At 35.6% G+C, this 24,716-nt stretch overlaps 1 protein-coding gene across 47 annotated transcripts in view; it reads left to right on the top strand.

Annotated features, from left to right (window-relative positions):
* PTPRD (protein tyrosine phosphatase receptor type D) overlaps window positions 1–24,716 on the top strand; it is a 2,163,408-nt gene that overhangs the window by 2,050,554 nt on the left and 88,138 nt on the right. For 28 of the 47 annotated variants that reach the window (XM_038552342.1, XM_038552385.1, XM_038552349.1 and 25 more), the window contains 2 exons: window positions 522–563; window positions 1,067–1,164. In XM_038552342.1, the coding sequence (XP_038408270.1) occupies window positions 522–563; window positions 1,067–1,164 (140 nt within the window). The remainder of the gene's footprint in view (window positions 1–521; window positions 564–1,066; window positions 1,165–24,716) is intronic. The other 19 variants (XM_038552362.1, XM_038552384.1, XM_038552365.1 and 16 more) reach the window with 1 other exon arrangement.

The raw sequence follows: 24,716 nt of genomic DNA, 5'->3' as shown, positions 1-24,716 counted from the left end.
TTCTTTTTCCATCTTCTTTCCCTCCTTATCCCTTCACCATCTGCTCACTCTCCTGCTTTCATTTCCCATTTGTGGACAAAGATGTTTACACCTGAAGTAGATTGTAGGTTCGCTAGGGGTTGAATAACGGGGATCTGGGGCAAATACTACAAAGCTGTTAGCATGGCCATTTCTAAATATCCAGGTGAAAGCTACAACCCCAACCTCTACAATCTGCTACTAGTGGAAACATTTTTGAAACTCAATAAGGTGTCTAATTTTGTCATCAGTGATGATCATTTATGAACTGTGGTGCATGTCATTCTTTGTGTCCATGTTTGCATGTGAATGTCAGTCGCCTCCAGGTTTGTGAAATATTAAAGCGATCTTAATCAAGTCACACAATGTCTAGTGAATCCTGTAAAAATGTGCAGCATTTTTATCAGTCCTTTAAAAAAAGAAGTATATCAGACTATCCATTTCATTTTTTTTTAACAAATCCGTCCTATTTTATTTTATTTACATCATCATTTCCTTTGCAGGTTCAGATGATTCCGGTTACCCTGGTAACCTTCATTCTTCAAGTTAGTTTTCCTTGATTATGCATAAGTCACTTTATGTTTCCTATCAAGCTACTACTCTTTCCCTTTTAGGCCTTCCTCAGTGTCTGTTTTCTTAGTTCACTTTACACCATTTAATTCCACACAATTTCCATTTCACACAGTGCAGGAGAAGGAGTTTGAAATGACATAACAGTCATTACTCAAAGCAGAAGTTGACATCAAGCCTGACTCAGTTTTCTCCGCTAGCTAACTGCATTGATTTGTAGCACAATAACGCTTTCTTTCACACTAGGAGTGTTAGTTTGGGGATTATGCTTGGTGACTTTTCATTTGGCTACAAAATTCATCCTTCCAGAGCATGTCCTGCTTTGAGTAACCAAACTATCTGCCTGCTTCCTCACATTAAACATCTTTACTACTCACATATTTTCAGGCCATTTCTAACTATAGTATTCTCTATATTTCGGAATAGTCACCATCGTTTTCATTTGTTTTCAAGTGTGTTTCTTCTTTCCTTTTAATAGGTATGGCTAGCCATCCTCCAATTCCTATCTTGGAGCTTGCAGATCACATTGAAAGGTTGAAAGCAAATGACAACTTGAAGTTTTCCCAGGAATATGAGGTATTTCAGTGCATTTGTACTTGGAAGTAATTTGAAGAGTTATCCTCCTTTTAAGACCATATTCTTAAAAACAAACTTCATTGGTGTTTTTTCTTTTAAATATGACTCCAAATTGGATATAAAAATTGATAGCAAATAGGCAACTAAAAAGTTTCTATACAATCAGTATAGTAGTTGCAGTTTTAGGATGTGTTGAATATATTATATTCAGTGTTACTTAATGAGGTTGATTTTTTTCTTTTCTGGTTTTATGTTCATAGGATATATTGAATTGATGAGCTTTCGTATACTAGATGGTTGCTAAATACACTAATTCATGGGCAGAAACCCCCCTGAAAGAGAGAGGACAGAGAACAAATTGATTTCTCTGCATCCTTCGTTTCCTTGACCCGAAAACCCTTTGATTATGTACACAGACATGTATATGTGCATGATTTTACCCTTTAGTCTTACAATAATGCTAGAGTTAATATTAAGATAGTAATATGTTCCTAGAAAGTTGCCTATTTTTGAAGCAATGATAAACTGAATAGTATCTTAAGTTCTGTGTGAATTCTTGATGAAAGTGAATGAATATATTTGTATATTTGTGTGTATTTGAATATTGTAGTATTTATCAAGCAGGAAGTTTTAAAATGGGATATTTCTGGTATTCCCCAGCAATAGGAATTCATACTGAAACCAAGTCATGAATTGACAACTAAATCATCATTATTCTTTTAGACCAAGTTTGACTTAGCATAAGATTAAAAGGTACAACTAGAGTCTTGTTGTTGTGCCAAACAACAAAAGGTTATTGGGTGCCTGAGAAGCCCAAATACTGCTGCAAAGAGTTGCTATTGATTTACTTAACAGAGAATCTTAAAACACATCCCTGTTACCCCTCTTGTTTCTGTTGTATCAATTTTTTTTTCCTCGAGTTTTTATTTAAATTCCAGTTAGTTAACATACAGTGTAATAATTGCTTTCAGGTATAGAACTTAGTGACTCATCACTTATACACAATACCCAGCGCTCATGATAACCTGTTGTATCAACTTTAAATGAGGCTGTTGGACTAGATGATCTCTCAGTTTCTACCAGTTCTAACATTCTTAAAGGATTCTTTTTTAAGATTATTTATTTATTTGAGAGAGAGAGAGAAAGAGACCACGAGTGCACCAGGGCATGTGCACAAGTGGGGGGAGGTGCAGCAGGAGAAAATCTTCAGGAAGACACCCTGCTGAGCAGGAGCCCATCACGAGGCTCCATCTCAGGACCCATGAGATCATGGCTTCAGCCGAAACCAAGCGTTGGATGCTTAACCCACTGAGCTACCCAGGTGCCCCCAGTTCTAATATTCTACCTTTTCAGTGAGAACCTTAAGAGGATCTCAATCTCAGGTGGCTAGATGGAGATCAAATTATGTGAAGATGCTCCACAAAAGAGAATCTCGAGCAATGGGGCCTGTGGCAGTCTGAATATGTGCATGGACTTTCTGACGTCTTCAAATCGTCAATTTTTCATTATTTTAAATTACTATGCTGGCTAAGTAAAATGTATTGATAGCCCCATGACCTCTACCCTTGAGAGCCAGAGAGCCTTTTGATTCAATTTGAATATACAGCATCTTTGTCAATCAAATATTCCATAGAATTTTAAAGGAGATTTTATTTTTCTGATTGGCTATGCCATGCTTTTCTTCATTTAGAGGAACAGTTGTAATTTTAGGAAACTCACATTGGATTGTGAATTGTGTTATTTTCTCAAATGGTCTGCTTCTTGTTCATTCTTTGTTCTTCTTCTTGGTTATAATGGCTATTTTTAAATTATGCAGTATTTTTAAAAACAGTTTCTGCAGGTTCTAGTTTGGGGCTTGAGGCTGAAAATTGAATTTTAACAAAGAAAACAATGCAGATGATAAATGCTACCTGGGGCAACATTAAAAACTCCTAGAAATCTTTTACCTTTCCAACCTGCTCTTTATTGTTAATCATGATTCTTCTTATTCTTTTGCTATGTGGTATTTTCTTCATGGCCCCATTTTAATACTTGATTTGAGATTATGAATGATATAATGAGTCACAAAAAATCAAAAATTGATATCTCAACCTATAAGTCAGTAATTCACTCTCTGTCAGTATAGCTTTAAGCCATTGATGATATTTGCATCACTCAAGAAATCCATTATATACATGAACAACAATAACCAGCCTTCTTTAAAAAGGAATTTCTCTGGAAATATTATATGTAAAGATACTGTAATGATACTCATTTAGCCTTTAGATCAGAAGTACTCCTTAAAAGTAGTTATGAACTGCATGCTGCCAATGTTCCCATTAAAAACTCCCCCAGTAGCCATTGACATGATAGCTCACACTGACTTTTCACCATTTATCATGACGATGGTCTGTGATTAAAGCTCCCTGGGCATGAATTGACTCTACTGTGCCTTAACAGCCATGAAGGAGATATTTAAGTGTTTTATTCATCTGTGATAATAGGATAAAGACCTCTATGTAATATTTTAGGCCACAGAGCAACACTTTGAAAAACAATTTTATTTTACTTGTTACCTTCCACATAAATTTAAATAGGTTTTTTTTTTACTACTTTTTAGTGAAGAAAATGGAAGAAAGGCAAAGCACATTACCTTCAAACATCTAATTATTTTGGCATAATCACTGTGAATTAATGATTACTCAGACTTCTCAAGAGGCATGAAACTAAATTTGTTACTTTAAGACTAAAGCAAAGGTTAAAGAAGTGGAGGCTGTTTGCACTGATTCTGAGGTCAGAATAGGAAGAAGTAGATTTAGATTGCCCAGCATTATTACGTCATGTGAGAACTTCTTTTATTGTAAAGAAAATTTGGCTTAAACACTGGACTTAATGACAGCTGGAAGAAGGAACCCGAGAAATTAGTAGCAAGAGCAACTGCACCTTGAAAATATTATAAGTATTTCTGGTTTTCATTCTGATATGGGACTGTAAAATTTTGCTAGAATTTAAGTAGCTAGAAGTTGAGGATGACATCCAAAATGCAAGGATTAAAGTTCTTCTAAAAGTTGGTATTTGTTACAGCCTTTGCATTAGCTAGTGAATCTATGGGCTAATTAAGAATATTATGTATATGTCTTACCAAATGAAGTCTTAGCTAATGCCTGTGAATCTTTGGAAGCCTAATTAAAACTTGAACTCCTGGTCCCAACAACAGAAATACTGATTCAGTAGGTTAGCCATGATAACCAGTAATGTCTGTTTTACTTATTTTTCCCCAGTTTCCTTGAAATATTATTGACAGTTAACATTGTTATTAGCTTGTGGTATACAATATAATAATTTGATACATGTGCATATATTACATAATGATTACCACAATTAGTTTAGTTAACATCTATCCCCTTACATAATTACAAACTTTTCTTATAGGAACTTTTAAGATCTACCTTCTTAAGCAACTTTAAAATATAAAATATTGTTAATAATCATCATGTTGTACATTACATTCCTAAGACTTATTTATCTTATAACCAGAAGTTCGTACCTTTTAACAACCTTTACCCTTTTACTGCTACCGTCTGTTCCACCCCAACCTCTGGCACCACTAATCTGTTCTCTATCTCTGTAAGTTTGTTTTTTTAAGGTTCCACATATAAGTGAGATCATACAGTGCTTATCTTTCTCTGTCTAGCTTATTTCATTTAATGTATTGCCTTCAAGGTCCACCCATGTTGTCACAAATGGCAATATTTCCTTTTTTATGAATTAATAATATCATATTTTATATATTTTCTTGATCCATTAATCCATCAATGGACACCTAAGTTGTTTCCATGTCTTGGCTATTGTAAATAATGCTGCAGTGGATATGGGGATACAGATACCTCTTCAATTTACATTCTCATCAACAGTGCATGAGGGTTTTCTTTTCTCCACATCCTTGCCAACATTTATTTTTTGCCTTTTTGATGTCAGTCATTCTAAGAGGTGTGAGGGGATACTTCATTGTACTTCGCATTTCCCTGATAATTAGTTATGCTGAGCACCTTTTCATTTACCTGTTGGCAATGTGTATGTCTTCTATGGAAAAATGTTCATTCAGATCCTTTGTCTATTTTTTTTAATTTATTTATTTATTTATTTATGATAGTCACAGAGAGAGAAGGAGAGAGAGGCAGAGACATAGGCAGAGGGAGAAGCAGGCTCCATGCACCGGGAGCCTGATGTGGGATTCGATCCCCAGTCTCCAGGATCGCGCCCTGGGCCAAAGGCAGGCGCCAAGCCGCTGCGCCACCCAGGGATCCCCAGATCCTTTGTCTATTTTTAATTGGCTTGGATTTTTTTTAATTTAGTTTTGCTTTTGTTTTTTGCTATTTTATGAGTTCTTTGTACATTTTGGGTAGTGGATTCTTATTAGATATATAATTTGTAAATCTTTTCTCCCAGGTAATGTCCATTTTAATAGAACAGTTCAGGTGATTTTGATGCAGGTGCTCTGAAGACCTTAATTTAAGAAACATCATTGGTGTAGGGTTGTATATTACAGAGCATCATCCTCCAGTCCTCATTTCACCATCCCCTGAGATGGCAAATAAACCAATGTATAAGATTCATTTGACACGCATCACAGCCAGCATTATCATTATCAGTATCATATACATAAATCCTATTTAGTAGACTGATTGTAAGTAACTATAGCTCCTACAGTTTGCCTAAGGGGGGAAAAAGAGAAATTTGCTTTACTTATTATGAATTATCCATTATAAATGTATTTATTATAAATTATCTATCTATTATAGAGCCAAATGCTAACAATATAGGTATGCTTCAAGAACTGTTGTCTGGATTTCCTGACATCCTCTTTGAAATTGTCAACTTTGTGTTTTTATCTGGACCAATTTCATTCTCCCTTTATATAGGCCAAATTATTTTGTTTATCCCACCCACATATAGAAAATGTGGCCTTTGAATACATTTCCAATAACAGAGCATCCCTCTGAAGAAAAGACCAAATTTTTCTTTTCAGTCAAATTCCAAATGCCAGAGAACAAACTCTGAACTCCAACTGACTCATTTTGTTATGGAGACACACATGAGGACATAGCTGCTAACAGTCCACCATACAGATCTTGCTCCTTCCTTGGGTTGGAAAGAGGGAAGTTACTATGGAAAGATGTTTGTGAGCTGGGAGAAAGAACCAATAATTATTCACCACACTACTACAGAAAAGCACTATGCTAAGTTCTGGGAGGAAAATAGAAGTGATAAGAAACCTTTACTTCCAGGAAAAATCGAATACATGCAGGCAAAATCAAATACATATGTGCAAAAATAACAAAAAGAACACCAAGTTGGTGATCCCAAATACTAATGGAATACTGTTGAGGCTTAGTAAAGGTCAGAGTGAGATGAGGAACTGGGAAGGGTATTGAAGAAAAGATGATACTAGTAGTATAACTAGGAAGAAAACGAGTGAAGAGCATTTTGTGTAGAGAAGGATCAAAGGCACATTCAAGGATGCTCTGTACTTTTATGTTCAAACATCACTGGGAGTTTGTTAGAAACATGGAATTTTAGGCACCGTCCCAAACCTACTGAATCAGAATCTTCACTTTAACAAGACACCCTGTGATCTGTTTGAAGGATAAGGTATATGTAGAGGTAGGGGGAGCTCTAAGGACACTTGCCATGATGGAGCACAGTGCTTCTAGTGAGAGCTGAGTGCAATGAAGTCAGGCAAGTAAAGAGGGCCAAGAACTGTAATGAGCTTTTATTGCCAGACTCACCATTGGCAAGGGTGGGGTCGATTAATGGTAGAAACAATATGAACATGGGCTTTGGACTCAGTCAAATTTGTAGCCTGTTTGGAACACTTGGTATGGCTGGGACCTTGTACAATTATATAACCCTATGAGTTTCTCATCTATAAAATGTGTTGCCATGAGAATTAGGGAATATGTATGCATATGTGCATGGATTTCAGGACACACATGCAGTGAGGTGTGTGTGTATGTGTGTGTGAGACAGAGAGAGTGTAAAATAAGGACCTCAATAATGGTAGCTGAGAGGTTGCACTGTTTTTACATAGCCAGTGAAAGATTTTGTAGAGAGTAATTTTATGTATTATTAATAAATGAATAGTATTAAGTATACTCTTTCATGGAACATATGTCAATGAAAAATTATAATAAAATATAATAAGTCCTATGCCAACAGTGTTTCAAAGTATGATGAGAACACAGAGCACACTTGCATGATGGTTTCTTGGAAAATTACTCCGTTATTGATGCATATAACAGATAAAAAGGAGAAACTGGAGACAAGAAGAACAATTAGGGAACTGGAAATCAAATCTTGCATATTCAGGTCACTTAAACATGCAAATAGCACTGTTAGTAGTGGAAATGCTCTCACTTCTGCACTTGGTGCCCTATCCTTTGTGTTGTGAGGAGTGAATGATGTGGAAACAGCCTTCTCTCTTAGTTATGTTGATAAGTCCCTTCTTTTCTATAAAGAGCTGGTTCACTGTTGACTGGTTGTATTCACTCCACCCCTGCTGGTCGAGACACCAATATGGAGGCATCCCAGTGGTCATTAGCAAGGAAAGTTACGAAGTCAGAGAAGCTGTGAAACCATCTCCCAATTTGGTCTTCACGTTGCAGTTCTCCATAGAAATAATGCCCAATACCCATACTGCACTTCAGGTACATTATAGATTTTATACCTGAGTTGAGATAATAACCTCCTTTTAAATATAGTTACACCACACACTTTCTTACAAGTTCCAAATAGCTGACTTACAAATAGACATAGTTATCCAATATCTAGTTTCAATTAGCCATCACTATTTCTTTCAGTAGTATTATCTTAAACATATATGTTAAAACTAGTCTGAAGAGCAGTCTTTTTGTTGGATCAAAGCAGAGTGAGAAACTGATTCTCAGAAGGCCTACCTTTGACCTATTTTGTTCTCACCACAAAATCCAGTTCCAACATCATTGCTGCCATCTGTGGGTGTATATTATCTTTTATCTCAGCACTCAAGTGTCCTCCAGCATTTAGTATCCAGATGGGCTGAGATTTTCTTCCTGTACTCATGGCAACACTCACATCTCCTGTCTGTGTGGATGATAATGAGCCTCTTATTTGAAACATTCCAGATATCGGCGTCCTGTCCTTCTGTTTTAATAACAGCATGTATGTGGCATCTTTGTCTAGAAGACTAAATGCTTCACAATACTCTAGTGAGACAGGTAACAGAAAAAGATACCTTATTTCTTTCATGAATAATGAAGTTCATCAGGACAGTGCCAAGACATATAGAGACCTTAGAAACTGTTGCTTGTGTCATCTTTTTAAGTGCTGAGAGCTGAAGTAGATAGAGAGCATGTGGTTGAAACCTTTCTATCTCAGATGTAAAGAAGAAGAGTTGAGAAAAGAGGGACTCACTCAAGGTCACACATGTACCTAGAACATATCTGAACCAGGCCACAAATTTATTCCTTCTGATTGTTAAAAGGACACTGTACCTTTAATCCACCTGCTCTAAAGACCTAAATATTTTACAGTTTGTTTCTTACTATGGCCTGACTTACAGAGTCCAGAAGCCTGTCTTCAAGTCTTCAACTAGATCAGTATTTATACTAAAAATCTCTATGAAAATGTCATAGGTATGCTGCATGCTTCCCTACAGTGGTTTTCCTGATACACTTCTTATGACATTTCTTTTCCTTATAGATCTTTTTTTTTCATTCCCAATGATAATATTAAATTTCTTTATAAAAGGACAAAATTGTCATCAAGACAATAATCACAAAAGAGAATATTGCTGTTTTCCCTAGGAATAGGCTCTTGGTATATTTGACCATGTGTTCTAGAGTGCATTTGTAGGCCTAAAGCCTTCATTATTAAATGTTTCATAAATCTCCAAGCCTTCATAATGCAAAAACACTTGCCATATCTACTTTCAATTAGTTTATAATTTATGTGTAAATTCACAAGAGTGAACATGCATTAGAGCACTACACAGACACAAATAAGTAACCAGACACACACACACACACACACACACACACACACACAACTTTTTCCTAGCTTTGAATGCACTGCAGCTTTCTGAAGTAAGAAAGTAGTAGATGACAGAGATCTATTTTCATTTATTATGCAAAGTTGAAGAGTAGAATAGACAAGGGAAAAGCCTTCATTTTTAGATATTACTGACACATGATCCACATGAGATAATTTTTTTAAAAATTTTGAGCAAATTATGGTAGTTTGTGTGATGGGATGAGAAAAAAAAATGACTTCATAAAATAAAAAGTAATAACAACCTTTTTTTTTTATACTGAATTGAATGAACCAACTTTCTTCGTGGGGAATGAATGGCTAAGTTTACTATTCCAAAGTGTATCTCCTGGTACTCTAGTATTGAGGGCTTCAGTGAGAAAGGCATTGCCTGCTCTCTTCCTTAAGTACATGCTTTAGATTGGGTCCAAACCCCTAGGCCTGCCATTCAGAGCCCTCTGCTCACTGAGCTAATGATGGGAATAGTGTGGCACAGTGGCTAAGTACACAGGTGCTAGAGTCAGGCTGCCTAAGGTTGGCCCCTGGATCAAGCTATGTGACCTTACATGAATAACTGAATAATCTCTATTTTACTCTTCATCTCTACAAAGAAAGTAATCATAGCACTTACCCCATATGTAATTAAAAATTGGTACATATGAAATATTCAGCACCGTCCCTGATACAAGTGCTTAGTAGTCTTTGTAGCTATTACATCGAATACATGCCATCACTTTTAAGACGCACATCAATTTCAGAGATATTAAAATATGAAAAAAATGTCTATTTTAGACTCTCTGAAACCCTGGCCTCCTCCTATCCCTGCCATTAGTCACATCCATAGGACTTGGTTGAATTCAGTAAAATAAACACTAAAGGAAGAAAAAAGAAAACATGCTAACTTAATGCTGTGTAATTAGCACTTACTATGGTTTTTTTTTTTTCTTTTATTCTGATCATTCCCTGTGTTAGAATATAAGCTGCTCCTGGTCAGGTGTTTATGCCTTCCTGGTGCACTATTGGCCACATGGTAACAAACCCACCACGGGGCATGCAGCAGGTGATTAACAAAAGTGTGTGTCTGGATCGATTTCTTGCTAAATTTACAGTTCACAGAAGCTCTTTGTTGTGATCACAATTGCTGGTACCAACAACAGGAGCAAAGAGAACAAAGAATGTCTTACTATAAAAAGAGCTACTTTTTCACTTGACATCTCCACCTGATTTATCAGCAGTGAAGCCTTATTTTCAGAACTTTTCTCTCGGAAAATAGACTTTTATTATCTTTAGAAAATACAGAAGTGAATACATTTTAATACAGGCCCCTCAGATTTAACTCAAAGTACCTACTGATTAAACTCCTGGTACAGTTTTTATAGTAAAGATGGGCCTACCAGTTGGCAATCTGAGAAGATGGGGTTTTTTTGGTTCATAGCTAAGAACCAGCCTCACCAAGTAAGATATGAATGTACAGAGAGTCCCTTCCCAGCTGGCTGCCATTCTGCATGTTGCAAACAAATCTAGTACAACACAAAGAAACAGCAGCTCACCTTGGAAGAAACACATCCCAAACCAGGGTGTGTATCTGTGTTTATAGTCTTTTATTATTTTTAAACTATATTTGTTAGAATTCACATTACAACCAAATTTTCAAGTTTCAAAGTTTATATTTATTTGAACTTTTAAGATATTCTTGTGCCTACTTTTTTTTTTAATCTCATTTTCCTTACCAATGTTAAACTCCCTATCTTTATACTTGAGCCTTTTTTTTTCTTCTAGGAAGCTTTCAACTTCAAAGAGACTGTAGCAAGGACTAAAAAAGAGAATGGTTTTTTGAGTTTTATTTTTTATTTTAAAATTGAGTTGGAATTGTAGGGCCAGAATGATGTGTGCATGTAGAGAGAAACAGTAGCAGATGCTGGGGAGAGTGTTGGAATTCAAGGAAAACAAGGCTCGTATTTGGACTCTGCCAATTAGTGGCTGTGCTGCTTGACCATGAACCAGTTACTTCACCTCTTGTGGCCTTAGTTCTGTCTTACTTATGATGAGAATATTAGCATCTACTCATAAGGTTGCTATGACGATGACTATATGTCAGACACCTGGCATCTTTGCCTTTCTGTACAAAGCAGGCACACAGGAAACAAGTGGCCCTCAGGACCGAGCTTTAAACTCATGACCTACCTGTAGTCATTTACTAACACTGCATTTTTTTTCCACAAGTTGTTTTGTTTGTATAGAAGTCTCTTCTTTTTCCAAAGAAGGGCTCTATGAAAGCAATTAGGAGAAGGTGAGCAGTGATTAAGTTGGAAGGTAGTTATGATGTCTACTAAGTTCTTTTAATATTTTGTATCTAATGGACTTTCTGGAAATCTGCATGAAGTACACAGGAAAACTCATTTTCACTGAGTAGTAGAACCTGCCTTGGGTCTCTACTGTGAATCTGAATGCCCCTAGACAAGCTGTTTAACTCCTCCTAACTCAGTTTCCTTATTTATAAGAGAAGCAGTTGGAATGCATTCATCTGTTTGATAAACATTAACTGGAAAGGAAGATAAAAAGTCAAGAAATAAGCTCTGCCCTGATTAAATCCATAATCTCTTAGGAAAAAACAGAGGAAAGAACCAGTATTTATAGGACATAGTGGGTGATAATGGGGAGGAAAAGTTTAAGAAGGGACAGTACTGAAGAGAGGTTTCCCAGAAAACAGTGAGTTGGACTCACTGAAGTTTGCTAAGATTGCAAGATCCCAGGCAGAGAGGGAGATGCACACACAAAAACATGGAGTTGAGAAGGACCATGGCTTATTCAGGGGTCCCCAGTGTATTCTGTGCCTGTCACTGCAACTTTGGGGTCATGCTGCTCAGAGGTAAGGCGGAAAAGGTGATTACACTCTTGAAAGGCTGTGACACCAACACTAAGAGGAGTCTGTATTGGGGGATCTCAAAAGTACTCTCAAGTCATGGAAATGATTTCCTGCCTCTCCTCCTAAAGCTGTAAGTACCCCCAGGGATCAGATAATGCATCTATTTCTATGACACTTGTGAGCACAGCTTCAGGGTGAATTGGAATAATGCTGCAGAAAGGGATTGGGGCAAGGAGAGCCTATTGCTGCACAACATAATAGGAATGTCTTTACTTACTTATGTATTTCTTTTTAGTTGTAAAAAATGTAGTGGTAGTATTATTTGCCATGATTTTTCTCCTGTGGCTAAACAGTTGGTCATGCTACATGAAAAATAATTGTTGGGCATGCCGCCATGTTGGGGAGTACAGAAAGGATAAGAGAAGGATGTAAGCATTAAGATATTACATGTACTTGTGGATTTAGCAATGCCTTGGAAAACATTGGTCTTTTGGCTTTAACTAAAAAGTTCAGGTGTACAGCATAATCAGAACTGTGTTATTTCTCATTTGCTGAGTACATTTCCCTTCTGGTGCACATGCATCTGTCATCCAAACTCTAGCCAGAGGCTCATGGAAATTCTTGATTGAGTGCATTCTTCCTCCCTCATCCATTCTTCCTCATCCCCTTCTTTCTCCACCTTCAACCTAGCCACCCTTTCCCTTTCCTATCCCCTCCCCCATCCCCTCTGTCTCCCTTTCTCCCTCCCCTCTGTCTCCCTTCCACACCTTCCCACTTTCCCCCTTTCTCATCCGCCCCCTCCACTCCTAACTGCAAAATACTCCTTCACACATTCTTCTTTAGTATTAAACTACGTAACATTGTAATATTATGGTGATAATATTACCTAGCTTTTCTGTAAGGCTTCATGGTCTAGAAAGAGCTTTGCAGAGATAATAATGATAGCAAATGTGTATGGCACTTGCTATGTGCTAAGCATCCTTCACAGCATGTTACAAATATTAACTCATACAGTCCTGTCGAGTAGGTACTATTAGTATCCTCGTGTTACAAGGGAAGGGAGTAAACTGAAACACAGGGAAGTTAAGTAACTTGTCTAAGGCCGTATGGCTGGTTGATGGCAGAACTGGAATATGAACCCAATGGCTTGGTGTCAGAGTCATGTTCTGACCACCGTAAATAATTCTCTTTGATGGTTCCTCCAACAACCATTTTCATTATGGTATTAAAATAAAAGACATTTTACCTCATTATCTATTAAGGTGATTGCATAAGATTCATGAGTATTTTTGATCCCAAATAAGACATATTGACCCAAATTTCTTATTGATACAATTATATTTTATTTTTGTTTTTCAATATCATGAACATTCTTTGAACAACAAAAAAGGACTTGGTTTCCTTTGGGTAAGAGCCTTTGTAATCCTCCTATCCCTTCCTTTTCTTTTTTATTTTATTATTTTTTTTAAATAAGCAAGTTTAAAAATTATGAAAGGTTACAGTTTGTACCTGAAAACAAAAAGCTAACATTATACTCTAATTGAAGAAATCATCAGTCCACCAAGTTAACTCTATAGATTTCCCTACATAGTAGTGACAATATTTGTTTTCTGATCTTGACCAATTCCCTAGGAAAATAAAGCAGAAGCAGATGTAGGAAGGATTAAAAGATATAAAGACCCAGTCTTAACTCTCTGAGAGAGTAGTTGGTATTGGCTTTTTCTTGTCTTGACATTTTAAACTATAACCAGAGTCTACTTACTTGCTTAAACCTGAAGATCAAAAGAAGTGATGACCTATGCTGGCAAAATGCCCTCCTCTATGCGTATCACCAAATTCCAACTTCATTTAGATAAGCCCCATGATAAAAGTAAAATTTGTTCACTATGATAAATTCAGCTTTGTAAATATATTAAAATTATATAAAATGTCATTTTGCCTTAAGATTTTTAAAACGTTATTTCATCTATGCAAAAACCCTCTTTCAAGTCTCTGCAACTTAATTTCATATAAAAGCTCCTAAATGATTTGAAAAGATAGAAGCTGTTACTTCACAATCAGAAGTTTGTCATATTTCAAAATGGCAGCAACATACAAACTCTTTGCCTACTTATATTTCTTTCTATTAGTTTCAGGGTCCATTGTTGTTGTTTTGTTTGTTTTAGCTCCAGCTTTGATTTCTGTGAAACTGAACAGTATGTCAAGTGGCTTATAACTTAATGAGCTGGATTCATGAGGCAGAAGGTTAGTGTTAGATGAGTGATTGCACTAGGTAACCTTTTCAGATTCTTTCTCTAAGCCTGGAATTCTGATTCTCTAATTATTATAAAACACAACTAAAAGTAGAGGTTATAAATATGATGTTTCAATGCCTGGTTTCCCTTTTTGCTTTCTTACTGTGGTGATGCCTCTATCCCCTCTTCCCAACCTTAAGCCCAGCCTCTTCTGTTGGTGTTCTCTAACTCGGGAATGGCAGCCATGGCTGAAATGATTGAGAAACTATAATTAGGATGGTTAATGAACAGTGAAATGCTGCCTCCCTTTGTATTAAGGCAGTTAGGGTACTACATTAGCAAAGGTAGGAGAACTCAGTCTCGTTTTCCCCCATGGTAATTAATTGACCTCCTTGTCATCAGTTGAGACATGAGAAGAATAAAAATTTTCAGCCTAAGTATTGGAGTTGGTGGGTGTTGCTGTGAACTTGGCATTGATTTCCTTATTTGTTCCTTTTCTATTCCTTGCATATTGATCCTCCCTGTCACAGCTCATGGATTCTCCCATTATCTTACAAAAAAAAAAAAAAAAACTGTCCTAAAGTTTCAGAGGTTTGGATTCAGTGTCATAAAGTTTCCACTGTGGAGCAATATTTGAGGATTCCTAAAATCTTTGAGTCTAGTCCACTCCTGTTATTTAGCAGAAGAGAAGACATTTTTTTTTCTGGGAAGTTAAGTGATGTGGCCGAACAAGATGTGGCTGAAATCATTCAGCCAGTTTCACATCTAACATTATACAGAAGCTGATGTTTTTTAGGCAGACTTCCTAGACAAAAACAAAGTGTTGAATAAAACGGAAGGTTTTCTGAAAATGAAACTGTAGTCATCTATGTCAAAGTTACGTTAATTAGAAACATCAAAGAAGTTTTGCTTCCTATATAAGAACCCAAATCATAAACAGTTCTAGAAATTTAGGTAACTATATCAATGATTGTGATTGATAAAAGGCAATTTTTTAAGGCAATTTTTATTTATTGAAAGGAACAATGGTTCATGGCAAAAAAAATTATGTGATATATTTCCATGTATTTTCTTTATCATGCTATTCAGAAACAATTCATGTATTATAAAGTTCATGGTTTTAAGTTATACAATTCAGTGGATATACTTTGTATTTGAATATTAAATGGATATTTTATAAGGACTCAGGAGACCAATAGGTGTTTTCCCCCTACATTTTGGTGAAGATTTGTATTTCTTTTGTTTGCATTGTTTTTAAAGAACTTATGAAAGGAACTAATGACACTGGGGAATTGTTTGGAGACAGAAGTGTCAGAATCCGGGGATAGCTTGAGTATGGAAGGCCAAAATTAAGAAGAGACAGGTGCCAGATTTGATTTGCTTTTTGCTGTACTTGAATCCTTGATACTACAAAGGATTGCAGTCTTTATTGTTTTACTTGTGAATCTTCCACTATAATAATCAAAATTTCTTTAGGGCAAGGAATGTATCATTTTTATTGGGGTATCCTTGTGACTAGCATGCGAAATATTTCTCAAATGAATGTAGGAATAAGTTTCAAAAATGAAACAAGAACCTGGCTTACTCTTTGCATCTCCCTCTTCCCAAGCAAAAAAAAAAAAAAAAAAAAAAAAAAGACATCATTTATCAACCTATGAATAAAGGTGCTTCAATAGGTCATAATATTACTGTACTGCAGCAGAGAGCATGTGAGAAAAGAGGTTCTATGGGCACAGGGAAATGACAGCTTGATGGGCAGTGGTTCCCCATCTGGACAGGGAATCCATCTTTGGCTTTCCTTGGCGGGCCTCCCTTGGAAGGATATCATTAGAATGGTACAGGAGATCAAGCTTCCTGACAAGGATTCTGTGCGCAGATGGGGAAGCTGTTCACTCCCCTGCCTGAAACGAAGGAGTGGAAGAATGAATGCTGGTTGCAAAACTCACTTTTCCTATACTCACAGTCTATGAAGAAAAATGATCTTAGAGTATTCATATCTCAGAGTTAACATGAAGGGGAAGAAAAGTCACCTTTCCTCAACACTAAAGATTTAGCAATTTTTACAAAGACTAGTAGTTTCAGTATTTATCTCTCTGCAGTTTTATTATTAAAATATTTGCATGAAAAGAACATCTTTGCTTCCTCAAGACTTACTCTGTTCTTGCTACTCATTTGCTCTTAAAAAAAGAATGTAATCTTATTGCTTTTGATCTGTAATCATTCCACAGCAACCAATTGTGAAGCCATAGACCAAGGATTATAATTTTCATTAGAGAATGAACAAATGTATCCCACAAGACAATGCCGCTCATTTCTTCCAAATATCCCTGAACACAATGGAAAGCCAATTCTAAAAATACTGGCTACTTCTAAAAAATTTTTTTGTGAGAACATGAATGTCTGCTTCTTTAGAGGTCTCTTTTCTTTCCCAGCTTTCATCTGGGAAATTCTGTTCATCTCATGCAACAAACCTTTACTGAGTTCTTACTATGTGCCAGGTACTTTGCTCTGTGTTGGGGGAGTAACAAAGATGAATAATACGTGATCCTTTCTCTTGAACTCTGAGCCTCAAAGTTCCTTCAGTTTTTTAGCTAAACGGTAGGCTAAAGCTGTAATAACTGGATCTTGTAAGCCTTTCCGTATCATACAGCTATAAGTTCTCCTCCAGTGTAATGCAATTTGGATTTTAGTCTGTATTAGTTATATTCACCATGAAGAGCTTTTTTTGGTTTTCTAATATTCAATAAATTCAGTGATTTAGAAGTCAAGGTAGAGTGCTAGCAGCTAAAATCTGTTCTTCAAAGTGTAAATTTGCTAATTTCCTCGACAGAGAAAGAAATCCTTAAAACGTATATGTTTTTTGGACTCATTCTAGAGGAAACTCATATTTTTCTTTCTCATAACCTGAATGTATGTTAAGATTAAGGGAACAACATTTGTTCTTTATTATGTTTCTGTGGCAAAACTTCTGAATGTTTCACTAGGCTGTGGAAGTAATTATCAAGCTATTTTGTGTTATAATTTCAACCAAAATTTTCTATCTGGTTGAAATATGTACCTCCAGGAAGAAATATGAGATCCTCAAATATTATACTGATTTCTTTCAATTATAAATTATTGGTTAAGGTAATCTACTTGTATTTTAATATTTATATTGATGAAAGAAGTTTATTAGAACACATTTTTATATTTATTACTTTACCCATATTGCTCTTTATAAGATTGGCCTCCTTGTATTTTGTTCGCTATCTCATTAAATTATCAAAGTATGCCCTCAAATTGGAATAATATAAGATTTATGCTGTATAAAAAAAAGCAGAACTATAATCTAATGATTATTCTTAATCATTTAACAAAAGATATTTTAAATGAACTCAAATATATTTCTTTTCCAGAATAAAATTCCATTTACTTTTGTTGTTTTCAATTTTGAAAAAAGAGAGTCATTTTTATATAACATTACTTGTAAATGGACATATACAGATCCCCTAGTAAGGGTATGTCAATTCAAATTTTTCCAACATTGGCTCTGAGAAGAAATATTTTTTTAAAGATTTTATTTATTCATGAGAGACAGAGAGAGCAAGAGAGAGAGAGAGAGAAGCAGGCTCCATGCAAGGAGCCGGATGTGGGACTCGATCCTGGGACTCCAGGACCACACCCTGGGCCAAAGGCAGGAGCTAAACCACTGAGCCACCCAGGAATTCCCGAGAAGGAATATTTTTATTCTTCTAACATACTCTAGGCCTTAATCAATTTGTGAAAATGTAACGAACTATAGCTTAGCCACTATATGTAGCTTAGCCACAGATATTTTCAGTGGTCTTGATAATCAATATAAATTATAGTAAAGCCAATAAATTTATAGCATTATTGGGGAAGATAATCTGAGGAATGCATCAGTATGTTATCATTAGGTTCAAAATTTTACATATACTTTAAGATTCAGCATTAATAATCAGGGGGTGAAAGTATAATTACAAAAGAGATGAGTTTCCCAATTTTAAAAGACTTTCATGGAAAACAAGGCAAAAATCAGAAACTATTAAAATAAGATATATATATATATTATACATATATACATAATATATATATATATTATACATATATACATAATATATATATATATATCACTTGCACCTGGACTGGGCTAGCCATTTTATAGACTACAAAGATACATAGTAGACTATATTTTGTTTAAGAACTTCTAATAGAGTTGGGGAATTAAGGAATTATCAAATGAAAAAAAAGTTATGATGATTTTAAATAACTTTAAAGGAAGAAATGTTAAAAGACTAAACCTAACTGTGAAATGGATGGTCCACACTCTGCTGTATGGTGGCAGGTACAGAAGAAAGTGTATAAGAGAGTTCTGTAAGTAGGAGTGCATTAGAACAATGGAATTTGAGCTAAACTGTGAAAGAAAGGTAGGATTTGGAAAAACAGAAAGGATAAGAAAGTTCTCTCCAGACAAGAGGTATTCCAGTGTGAAAAAGTCAAAATTGAGAACCTCTGACTTAACAGATTAAAAGAGAGCCAAGGGCAGGGTACCTGGGTGGCTCACTTGGTTAAATGTTGATGCTTGATTTCAGGTCAGGCCATGATCTCAGTGTTCTGAGATCTCAGTGTTCTGAGATGATGAGATCGAACCCCACATTGGGCTCTGAGCTCAGGTGGAATCTGCTTGAGATTCTCTCTCTCCCTTCCTTCTGCTCTTCCCCTTCCTCATGCTCTCTCTCTAAATAAATAGATCAAATCCAAAACCAAACAAAAAACAAAAGGAGAGGAGCCCAGGGCTGGAATTTAGGAATACTTGCCAGGACTGACTATAAGCCAGCCATCTTATATTGAGGTGGTATGCTCATGGAAGAAGACAATCTGACAACCTCTGATTTCAGACAACTTTAAGTCAGTACAGAAATTGAGGTAATATAAACAAATACGAGACAAATGTAGAAAGTGCTGTGGGCATTCCAAATCTCATTACTCCAAAATTTCGGTGAGTTATTTCAAAGAGAACTCCAGTGATTCTCTCAAGTTTCAATGTTCACAAACACCTATGTGTTTGGATTACAGTTACTGTTTCTACTTGTCTTTGGGCACATAAACTGACAATTGTGAGCTTTCTGCTGTATTTTGTTTAATGCCAACTGAATCCCCTTAGTATAAATAGGCCTACTTCACTGGCAAACTACATTTTGAGCATGTAGGTCTCTCACAATAGTGAACAGAATACTTGAGATGAGGCTGGAAATACAGGATGACAACTGCCATAATTTTGTTATGTTCAGATTCAGTAAACTATAGTTATGTGGTGAAGCAATTCAGCTCTTTGTTAATGACAGATTTATTGAAGACAAGCTTTCAGAAGGATTGTACTAGAAATCCTATTAAAGTGCCATCCATTAAACCATTAGAATAGTCATTAAAACTGTTAGTGCGGACTTGTTATTCATGAGTTATTGGTCTCTCACCATTCTCAGTGGTTTCTGTCAATACTACTCTACTGTTTGCTCCATTGTGGTTCTTGTTCCAAGAAATGAATGCGTATCAGCTTTCTCTTTTTTCCTGCAAAATTGGTGGGGTGGAGGTAGGAGAGAGGGAGTATGGTTGGGAGGCTGGAAATGAGAGAGATTAAAATCCCTGTCCTAATTGTTCCCGGTTATATAAAGATTATACTTAAAACCCCACTCTTTTTATTTTGATAAGAATCATGTTAAAATCTAACCATACAGAAAGCTATAGCTTGGCTTTCATTTTCAAAAAAAAAAAATTGGAAGTGGAAAGTACTATGGGATTAATGTATCATTAAACCAAACTGACAGACATCTGGTCTTAATTGATTTTCCTTTCTGTTCACAGTTTTGAAATAAGGAATTAAACTTTATAAAAGTGAATTTAAAATCACAACTTAATATACATGCATTAGAGTGTAGTAGTTAAGAGCTCAGCCTCCAAAGTCTGAAAACTCTGGATTCACATCCCCGTTCCACTGCTTAATAGACTAACAGGGTGATTTGTGGAAAGTGTCTTAACTCATCTAGGCCTTTATTTGTAATATGGAGATAAGAGTATCTACCTAAATTTGTTTTAAGGATCACTGTACATGAGACTCAGTGCATAATGATGGTGTACTCATCATTATCATCATCATTATCATAGAAATCAGAAGTAATTTAACCTGATTACTTCTCAGTACCATTCTTTGATGAGGTTAGAGAGAGACAATCTAATTTAGTGTTGGCTCTTTCAATATTTTTTCTGGTCATAAATCTACACTGAGCTTTTTCTCTAGATTACCAGAGAAACCAGCTGAAAACCTTGACATAAGTTGAGTCATGCAGGCTTATCTTTCAGAGTATTGAGTCCTATAATCTGCTCCCTCTGCACCTAACAGGACAAGACAAATGTGCAGTTGTGAAGTGTCTTGCAACTCCCATTTGCCCTCATTTTTGGAAAATACTACAATGTTTACAAACTGAAAACTTAAAGAACACAGATAACAAGTATAAAATATTAAAATGGTTATTGCTAAAAGGTAAATTAAAGAGCTCAGTCAGTAGAACATGCAACTCTTGATCTCACGGTTATAAGTTTGAGCCTCAATGTCTTTGTAGAGATTACTTTAAAAATATTTTAAAAATAGATAAACTGAGCCGTATTAAACATTTTAAGAGTTTATTTGAGCAAAAATTCATTCAAATTGGGCAGTCCCAAACCAGAAGTGTTTAGAAGCACTCCACTAACAGGAGCCAGGGCAAAAACTCATATAAAATAAGTATGAAAGCAAAGAAGAGGAGTTATTGATTGGTTATAGCTTAAAGCAGAGGAATTATTGATTGGTTATAGCTTAAAGCCCACTTGGCTAGTTATGATTGATTATCCTTAATGTTTTGATTTTGTAATCTTAAGGCATTTACAGACTTAGATTTTGGTTTGCTTCCATAGACCACCACAGCATTAGAGCCCCCTCGGTCTAATGCCTTCTTGTTTAATTAATTTAACATTATCAATCTCTGCATCTGAGAGATAAATGCCAGTAGCATTGATACATAACATTCTAGGTTTATGTATGTGTGTGTGTATATATATGTTATATATATGTATATATATGTATATCTGTAAATGTCTAGATATACATATATAATGTATATATATATATACACATATTTTAAATAATGCTGTTTTATTTCTTTTTTCCTTAACAGTAAAAGTGAATGTCTTTATGTCAGTGGATACACATTTTAAATAGTTTCATAGGTTTTTCATACTCTAAGTCATTTAACCAGTCTCCTATAATAATAAGGTTATTTCCTTTTATTCCCCCTACTATTGTAATGGTTCTATAATGGCTGCTCTATACATTTATTTGTCCAGGAGAAACACATATCTTTCACTTTCAAGGCTTTTAGGCAGAGTTTAGTGCCTGACAGAATGGCCAAAATCTAATTCTAGGAGATGATGAATTTGAAGAAGGCGCATGGTGGGACAATGGGGAAGGCAAAGAGATCATTAGCCAGGCCTCCAGACCATGAAAGTACTTTGAGATGGTCACTTAAATACAGGGCCTGCTTACCTATGTAAACTTGAGGGATAATTGGGTTCCAAAGACCTCACTTCCACTAGGTGTGTGATGTCAGTAGCTATGTCGTCAGGCTGTGATGACTAGATGCTACCATCTTTCTGAGAGGATCAGGTAATCATGCTCATCATCCTTTCTTATCCTCCATTTTCTATGTGTCTATGAGTTATATCATCTCCTCTTGACTGACCTAGCTTTTGTTTAGGTATATCAATGCAGGCATATTGTTAAAAGATATGTTAATATATGTCCTAACACTTTAGAACATATTATACTTCAAGACATATTTGATGATTGAATTGTGTAATTCTCAAGCAATAGAATAAATGTATGGTTCCATTTCCAGAGCATTAAAAAAGGAAAGAAATTATGACATAATTCTACCTAATATTTTAATAATAATTTTAAAATATAAAATATTAGACAAAAGATTATTTTTTTAAGATTTTATTTATTTATTCATGAGAGACACAGAGAGAGAGAGAAACAGAGAGGCAGAGACACAGGCACAGGGAGAAGCAGGCTCCATGCAGGGAATCCCGACACAGGACTCGATCCCGGGTCTCCAGGATCATGCCCTGGGCCAAAGGCAAGCACTAAACCGCTGAGCCACCCAGGGATTCCCCAAGATTAATTTTTTTCTGTAGAATTATCAATGTACAAAATCAGTTGTTCAACTTTGTTCGTTTTGTACACAATTGAAAACACATCCAACCAGCTTCTGAACCACCACATTCTTTCCAGCCTCCACACTGCCCCAGAAAAAGGGGAAAAAAAAAAATATATATATATATATATATAATGTAAATAGACTAAATTGCTAGTTTTGTAGAGAACAGGGTAGATGTTTGATAAGAGTCACATGTCCCATTCTCTTCCTTTCTCTGTCTTCTGTGCGGCTCCTGGGAAAAGTTGAACAAGGTGAAACAATGTATCAGGCCAACCACTTTCTCTTGTTCTGGCTTTATTCCACATACAGCATCAGAGTAGATAAGTGGAGGCAGGTGTTGTTCTGCAGAAATTGCTACCTTTACTCTTCCCCACCCACCTGTCCATGTGGTAGAGTTTGTAAGTGAACTTAGTATTTGTCTGTCTCTCTTGCTTTCTTTCTACATATACATACTCACTTGGCTATGATGGTTTAGATACTCAATCATGAAGCACACTTGGATCCCAAGATATAGATAAGGATACAAGGAAGTTAAGATGTACTCTAACCTTATAATTTATTGCCCTAATTGGGACACTTTGAAAAATGGTGCTTTGTAATAAAACTAGGACAAAGTGTAAACTGGGATATAAGGCCCTTTCTAACTTAAACCTTATGCCAGAGCTGAATCCTGGGCTTTTTATTCTTCTATCTGGTCAGGACTTTCCTGTTCTCCTCGTAAAGGCCAACAAGTGGCCTTGAGAGCTCTGAGGAGCACATTTGTTAAAACAAACACCTCACTCCCTGCACAAAATGAAGGAGAAACCCATTGTATTAAAACTGTTAATTGTATTCACACATTGATAGTATGTCCAGAAAATTTGGTGGTATGATGTATATAGGATTGTTTCCTGGCAAGCGGCCCCTATGTGATACTTCAGAATAGTGAGTGTATATATAAAAATTGGAAATCATGGCATGGAAGGCTATTATACCTGTCCACTTAGAAAGAATTTTGAAGGTGCCAAAGTCCAAGATGGCTCTTATCATGAATCAGGTTATGGACAAATCTGAGCCTGGAAGCCATTCTATTTAAAAAGACTTTATATATTTCTGGTCTGTTCCAATGTATGTTTACTTAATAGTCACATGTTCAGCAGGGAAATTTATTTAACTATTTCTAAGATTCTGTGGTAAAAGTCACTATTGCCATATATCCTGCCTATATAATGCATTTCAGTTATTCATTCTATAAATACATTTTAAAATCAACTGTATGCTAAACACTGAGTATACAACACCAGGTGAATTATAACCCCTCTGGCGATATCCTCAAGTGATTCCATTTTTTTTTTCAAAAGGTCAAGTATATAAAATGTATGGACAATTTTTCATATGTATGGACTTTTTTCTAATATATTTTATCTGGAACGTCTTTAACTTTACATTATAAAGCCAATATACATTTTAAATGAAACAAATTAATCTCTGAGACTGATCCTTTAGTTTAGAAATAAACTCTAAAATTCCAGTTTGTGTTAATTTGTTTTAGCCTTTCTAGTTTGCTTGTCATATGTAACATCAAAGAAAGTAAGCACAACACTTTCGGGTATAAATACTTTCTAAGCTACTTGAACACCATGAGTATAAGTAGTAATGATCAACCTGTGTGTTTTTAATTAGAAGCCTATATTTAATATAATATACTGTGTCCTTTCCTGTAAGGAGTAATGATATAAACACACACACAGGTTGAGGGTAAAACAAACTGAAGGTGTCATGTTTTTTTCATTTCATTTCAGATGTAAAATTTTTATTCTTTGAACCAGGAAATAAGATGTGAAAGGCATTGATTGAACATTAACAAATGTTTATTCATATTTAAGTTTGGAAACTCATCTATTTTTCCTCTCCCATCTAAAAATAAATATGGAAGAGTTAACAAATTTTTAATTAAACAGCAAGCAAGATAATACTGAAAGCCTTAAATATGTATGTGTACACTATGCAGAGTAAAATGAGGGAAAAGTTAGTGTTGTAAATTAGGTTAAAAATCTGTATAGTTGATAAAGAAGAATTAATGTTACCACTAAAACTCAACTGATCAAACAAAAACATGATGCCCAAAAAACAAGATGATTATTTATCTTCCCTATTTTCCTTATATTGTTGTTT

This window comes from Canis lupus, chromosome 11 (assembly GCF_011100685.1).
Source record: "Canis lupus familiaris isolate Mischka breed German Shepherd chromosome 11, alternate assembly UU_Cfam_GSD_1.0, whole genome shotgun sequence".
Taxonomy (NCBI): Eukaryota; Metazoa; Chordata; class Mammalia; order Carnivora; family Canidae; genus Canis; species Canis lupus.
The sequence above is the reverse complement of the archived record's forward strand: the minus strand, read 5'-3'. Positions and strand labels throughout refer to the sequence as shown.